The 6,850-nt window shown below is 42.2% G+C and overlaps 1 protein-coding gene across 1 annotated transcript; it reads left to right on the forward strand.

The window, feature by feature from the left end:
* The first annotated feature begins 202 nt into the window (after positions 1–202).
* LOC119884491 (B-cell receptor CD22-like) lies at positions 203–6,236 on the forward strand. Its single transcript, XM_038694893.1, has 6 exons — positions 203–284; positions 2,784–3,014; positions 4,526–4,780; positions 5,167–5,427; positions 5,857–5,898; positions 6,118–6,236. The coding sequence occupies exons 1-6, from the start codon at positions 203–205 to the stop codon at positions 6,234–6,236; spliced, it is 990 nt and encodes a 329-aa protein (XP_038550821.1).
* Positions 6,237–6,850: the final 614 nt, after the last annotated feature.

Consider the following 6,850-nt stretch of genomic DNA (forward strand, 5'->3'; position numbering starts at 1 on the left):
TATTTATTTTATGTATTACATCCTTCTACTATTTAATATTCAGCGTTTTTCATCCTGTTCAGTAAGTACTGTGTTAAAGTGCACTGTTTCAGACATTGCTGTTTCTTCACTGCTCTGTCTGATACACTTTAAACCATTCTATTCTCACTGCGAGTTAGCTAGCTACTTTCTGCTCGCTGTTTACATTCCACCGCAGGCCAACATGCACGACGCACAGCTCATGCAGACCGAACAGACACCACCCTTATTGGGCTCATCTCGGGAGGGGATGAGTCCGCCTACAGGTGGGAGATCGACCATCTGGTGTGCTGGTGCAGCCAGAACAGTCTGGAGCTTAACGCTCTGAAGACCGTGGAGATGATTGTAGATTTTAGAAAGAGCCCAGCCCCACCCTCCCCCATCATCCTTTGTGACTCCCCAGTCACCACTGTGGACTCCTTCCGCTTCCTGGGCTCCATCATCTCCCAGGACCTCAAGTGGGAGCTGAACATAACCTCCCTCACCAAGAAGGCCCAGCAGAGGATGTACTTCCTGCGGCAGCTGAAGAAGTTCAGCCTGCCAAAGACAGTGATGGTGCACTTCTACACCGCCATCATTGAGTCCATCCTCACCTCCTCCATCACCATCTGGTACGCTGCTGCCACTGCCAGGGACAAGGACAGGCAGCGTATCGTTCGCTCTGCAGAGAAGGTGATTGGCTGTCACCTTCCATCTCTCCAGGACCTGAACGCCTCCAGGACTCTGAGGCGTGTAGCAAAGATTGTGGCTGATCCCTCCCACCCCGGACACAAACTGTTTCAAACACTCCCCTCTGGCAGAAGGCTGCGGTGCATCAAGACCAAAACCTCTCACCACAAGGACTGATTCTTTCCGATTGCAGTGGGCTTCCTCAACAAGGCCCAGGTCCCCACTGTCACTGACTCTCATGCCCCCCTCCCCAAACACACACACACCCTCCTGAACCCACACTTTACAACTGTTATGAGTTTAGTTTTGGGTTATGTTTGAGTTTTTTCCATAGTTTCATGTGTTTGCCACCTATTTGCCTCTGTTTCTCGCGTGCTTTGTCCTTAGTTATTTATGTCTTGTCTCTTAGCTTAAGTCTTTATTCTGCATTTTAGTTCTTTGCCTCAGTTCTTAGTCCAGTGCCTTAGTTCTTGTTCTGTGCTTTAGTTCATGTTTGTCTTACTCCTGCTACTCCTGTATTATTTTGGCCATGTTTGCTCTGTGTTCTGTGTTTAATCTTAGGTCAGTCTGTTAGTGGTAGTTCATTGGTGTCTGTCTGTTTTCCCCTGCTGACTCTCTGTCTCTTAAGTCCTGATCCCGGTAACCTGTGCTGCTCCCGCCCTGCTCATTAGCCCCTAGTGTTAAATGTTTGCTGTTTGTCTTCAGTCCTTGTCTGGTCATTGTTACTCCCTGGCTTCAGTTTCCCTGTCTCGTTCGGCGTCTTGTCCTGCTATTTCCCAGCTCATGTTCCTGCCTGTCTCATGGAGTCTTGATTACCTGTTTGGATTTTTGTTTCATTGCTCATTTGGATTTAATGCCTTTGGATTTCTCTGGACTCAGCTACTCAGTCTGTACGTGTGCTCGCTTTAGTTTTTGGAATAAACCTCTTGAACTGAACCTGCCTGTTTCCTGTGTCTGTGTTTGGGTCCAACCAACCTGTTTCCTGCCCACGAATCGTAACTACAACACTCAACTGTGTTTTATGCTCATGTTGTGAACGTTTACACACGCCTGTCAGCACTGTATTATAGCATTTAATTTTTGTGTGCTTGTACATTTTTTTTGTTGTCTTTACTTTTTATACATTTCTATTTGTTCCATGTGTACTGTAAGCACCAATTTATACCAAGGCAAATGCCTCGTATGTGAGAATGTACCTGGTAATAAACCTGATTCTGAACAAAAAATAGGGCATGCTGGTTAGAAATTGTCTGATTTTTGCTGCCGCTGCAAAATGTCACCATTAAAATCTTCTTCAGATGCACAAAGGAAGAACCACCTGTTGCCTGATCTCGCAGCAATTTTTTTTTTTTGCAAATGCCACAAGATCAGTCATTGATCTCAGCTCACAGTTAGCTCACACAGCTAGAACGTGTCCGACTGACAGCGCCATTTTTATACCACGTCTCTATCAAATCGGCAAAAGTCAGCCAGTCACCTCAAACACACCTATTGGCACTTATCGTGCCTAACATTTACTTACAGTGGGATGGCATTGAAGCCAAAGTAGTTTTTGTAAATGTATTTTCACACACTGAAGCACCTCTACTACAAATAGAAGTCTGATGGTGTTGAGTCTGTTACAGTGATACAAGGTCAGAATGGCTGGAGAGTGACTTACACTTCTACTCAGATCTGTGCCTTAAAAGGATCAACAGTGGAAATAAGATGCACCCTCACATACCCATCCAGAATAAATGGCCGTGATACTACAGTTGAAGAAACATTCTGGTTTACTCAGATGAATGGATATGTACCTGTGGATCTGAAAACAGACTTAAGATACGCAGGTCGTTTGCAGAACAGTTGTTCTAACAACATCTGCACTCTGAGAATCACAGACCTGAGAGAGAGCGACTCAGCTGAGTACAAGTTCATGTTCATAACAAACCAGCCAGATGGAAGATTTACTGGTTCACCTGGAGTCACTTTGTCTGTCACAGGTAACATTTTCATTAATTATTTCCTAGTGTTCAAAATCTAGGAAACAATAATATAAATGTGTCATGTTTGTTTTTTCATGTGGGTATTTTGACAGTTTTGTTTCTTCTTCACAGATCCAGATCTCCAGGTGCAGGTGATCAGATCAACAGTCCACCAGATTTATACTATGGCACAGCTGAAGTGTCTCGGCAGCTGTCGTCCACCTGATCATTCTTCCTACATCTGGTTCAAGAATGGACAGAAAGTTCAGACAAAAACATCATCTTATTCAGTCAATGTTTATCCTGCAGACAGTTATTCCTGTGCTGTAAAAGGACAGGAGGGTTTCCCCTCTCCTTCAGTGTGTGAGTTTACTGCACTGTGTCAGGAAAAAAACACAGACTTTACAATACATTTGCAAACTATTACAAAAAAACTAAAACTCTGGAACAGGATCTGAACACAACCAAGACTGAAGATTCTTGTTCAGTCTTATAAAGATAGCAAGTGTGTAGTTGCATTCTGAGTTGTGAAGATGATGTAAAGAAAGTACAAGATGGAGTGTGTTAATAAGAGCCTTTTAATTTAAGGTTAGCTCTAGTGATGGCAAGTCCAACTCTTTTGACAGACTCGAATCTTCAAATCTCGTTCATTAAAATGAACTAATCTTTTTTTCAGTCATTTCGTAGCGGCGCTGCAGCCCTCTAGTGGGCGATTAAAAAACAGCGCTGTTCTCAAACACGAAAGGTTACCTGGTTTGCTTTAATTGACAAAGTATAATGCACAAATTCACCTGTTGATCACTCTCCATCATAATTATATAAACCCCCCTGGGCCCACAACCAAATTCAAACCATGTAAAAACCACAGAAATATGTTGTCAATATGTAATCACCACTAACCGGCTAAATCCTTCCATTTTCACAATCTTTCCCGAATAGTATACAACCAGACCAGCCATATAAAGGCTTATGTATATAATACATTATATTACATATAAATATACCCTGTCAGGGCTCTGAAGTGGAGCGGACACAGAACAACTCTCATCAGCTGTTGGCTGTAAACACTAGCAGGACTAAAGTTACGGTGCGGCTGTGTTAAAACTATAACTTAATAATAACGTTATGCTTTATAATGTCACATAATTAACAAAATAGCTATATAATGTCAGTCCAGTGACTGTTACCTGACAGCCGACCTGCCTCTCATTCTCCGGCGCTGGCAGTCACTCACTCTGCCGAATGAACAAAAGACTGAGGAGGACCCATGTGAGCGGTGAACGAGTCGTTCATGCCTGCTCCACAGTAGCGAGCTGTCACGTGACAAATGAACGACTCATACAGACCCACAGTTGAGAGTCGTGAACTAATCAATACTGTTTCCTGTGCTGACGGAGCCCATGCAGCTGCCGTGTGATGAGTGAACGTAAGAGTCCAAGATCCTTCACGCATGCGTGAAAATGAACGAATTACTCACTGAGACAACCCGTTCCTCCCGAGTCATACACACGATTAGGTCTTATAAACGAAACGTTCTTGAACGACACAACACTAGTTAGCTCCCAACCCCAAATCATTTTATACAGTCTATTATGTAGACTCAGCTGCCAACAACAACAACTTAACTGAGAAGACTGTCAGGAAGACTGACTCAGCAAAAAAGGACCTGAACACAACCAGCATCCTGTAAATAGAGACAAATGTTTGGAGTCGTTGAAAATTACAAATGATTAAAGGCTTGTTATTGGCCACTGTGACAAATACTAGAGAGAATCAAAAATACACAAACACAGAGGAGTTTTTAATGAAATGAGTCAATCATATATGATAACATATTCTAATCTTTAAGTAAAACATGTTTATATCTCCTCCAGATGCTCCAAAGCTTCCCTCTGTGTCAGTGAGTCCCTCTGCTGAGATAGTGGAGGGCAGTTCAGTGACTCTGACCTGCAGCAGTGATGCTAACCCAGCAGCTAAATACACCTGGTACAAGGAAAACCAAACTCTGCTCAGTGAAGAACCACAGCTTGTCTTCAGCTCCATCCAGTCCTCTGACTCTGGAGAGTATTACTGTGCAGCTGAGAACCAGCTGGGGAGGAAGACAACTAAATACATCATTAATGTGAAATGTGAGTGAAACAACTTTAAAAAAAAGAAAAAAAAAGGCTTAAATATGTCCAGTCTTTGCAGGATAAGATTTTACTTACACTTTTATGTCAGCAATCATGGCACAGTGCTGGACGTGGAAGAGAGGCTGATGACATTATTAGCAGGAGGAACAGACTAAGCAGTTGGTGTTGGATCAAGACTCAATAACATCCAATCATCAGTACTCTTGAGTTGAATTTCGTTTTTTCATTTTCGCATTAGTAAATAAGGCATCAGGTGAATTATGACATATCCTGTTAATCTGTTATTAATGTTTCTCTTTGGTGACCCTCCCAGAAGATGGCACTCAAAACAACAACCATGTTTGCCTGAAAACTGTTGTATTTCTCTACATGTTCTCTCCCAGATGCTCCAAAGCTTCCCTCTGTGTCAGTGAGTCCCTCTGCTGAGATAGTGGAGGGCAGTTCAGTGACTCTGACCTGCAGCAGTGATGCTAACCCAGCAGCTAAATACACCTGGTACAAGGAGAACCAAACACTGATTCAGGGACCAGAAGACGTTTATAATTTCACCTCTATCAGCTCTAAGGACAGCGGGATCTACCACTGCAAGTCTGAGAATGAGTTGGGCCAGATCAACTCCACATCTGTATCCATAGATGTCCAGTGTAAGTACAAAACATCAGCAAAGCACTTCCACATACAATGTGTTTAATTACAGATAGTGGACGAAAACGTCTGATAAGCTTAGGCAGGTAGAACAAATAACACCTTCTAAAGTAGCATCACAAGGGGTATAAAGCATAATTTGAGATATTTTCAATTTTAACTTTATAGTATACTCACATGCCATTTGTACATTAAAGTTGTTTTGGTCACTAATCATTCTTCCTGGCAAAGATGAGCCACCTTTGTAGAGCAACATGCGTTCCACAGTTCAGTTGAAGCTAATTTGAAGCTTCAGCAGTCTGAGTTACATGAATCAACTGTAACTTCCACAATTAGAGTCATTTTAGTACAAAATTCCAGTAGCTGACACTCAAAACAACAACCTTGTTTAACTAAAAACTCTCAATATTTCTATATATATTCCCCAGATGCTCCAAAGCTTCCCTCTGTGTCAGTGAGTCCCTCTGCTGAGATAGTGGAGGGCAGTTCAGTGACTCTGACCTGCAGCAGTGATGCTAACCCAGCAGCTAAATACACCTGGTACAAGGAGAATGAAGACTCACCAAAAGCATCAGGACAGAACTTCACCATCACTGACTTGAGAGCTGAACACAGTGGGAATTATTACTGTGAAGCCCAGAACAGAAGAGGACGTCATAACTCCACCTTACATCTGATTGTTGTGGCAGGTACGTTTCTCCATGACACCACCTGGCTGATCAAGAGACAGTATCACCTATCAAATTCATTCATGAATCAGACCTGGCAAGATCCAGCACAGTTTATAACTGTCTATCTCCATTTCTAGACAAATCAACAATGATAATAAACATCATCAGGTTGACTCTGGTGGTTGTGATGCTGATTCCTCTACTTATGTTTTGTCTGTTGATGAGGTGAATTATAATTAAGAATCAGATCCATAATTTTGATTATTTTCTTTCATAGTTTTGGAGTTATCTATTTCATTTATCTAATTTATTTGTTTCTTTATTTTTTTATCAATTCAGGAAGAAGACAACTCTGAGCTCCACCGCTGAAACAAATGAATGCATGGAGACTATAGAGGTGAGAAAGCTGTTGGGCCACAGTGACAGAACTTTCTCTACCAAAGGGATGTATTTTGTCAGCTTCTACATAAATTTTAATATAAAAATTTACTTTGACTTTTTTCTCTCTCCCATCAGCTGGAATCTGATCATGTTTATATCAGCGCTTCAGCAAATTGTATGTGACTTTCTACTGATGCAGTCACAGCAGAGGGGACTCACCTGGATGGAAACAGAGAGAAGTATTCCAGTGGAGAACGAGGGGCTGTGGGGAAAGTGGATACATTTACCTTCAACTCCGAACATTTTTAGTTTTAGTTTTCATTAGCAGCAGGCATTCAGCAGCAGCATGTAGCAGAAGGTTTAAGTTGAA

Source organism: Micropterus salmoides, unplaced genomic scaffold (genome assembly GCF_014851395.1).
Source record: "Micropterus salmoides isolate LMB-PRFRI ecotype aquatic unplaced genomic scaffold, ASM1485139v1 Ms_hic_scaffold_3496, whole genome shotgun sequence".
Classification (NCBI taxonomy): Eukaryota; Metazoa; Chordata; class Actinopteri; order Centrarchiformes; family Centrarchidae; genus Micropterus; species Micropterus salmoides.

Bases quoted from the DNA above. Each gene is read 5' to 3' on its own strand.
- LOC119884491 (XM_038694893.1), top strand. From the start codon at position 203: ATGCACGACGCACAGCTCATGCAGACCGAACAGACACCACCCTTATTG. The intron at 4,781-5,166 runs GTGAGTGAAACA...GTTCTCTCCCAG, and splicing joins ATACATCATTAATGTGAAAT to ATGCTCCAAAGCTTCCCTCT. The intron at 5,899-6,117 runs AGATAGTGGAGG...TTGTTGTGGCAG, and splicing joins GTCAGTGAGTCCCTCTGCTG to GTACGTTTCTCCATGACACC.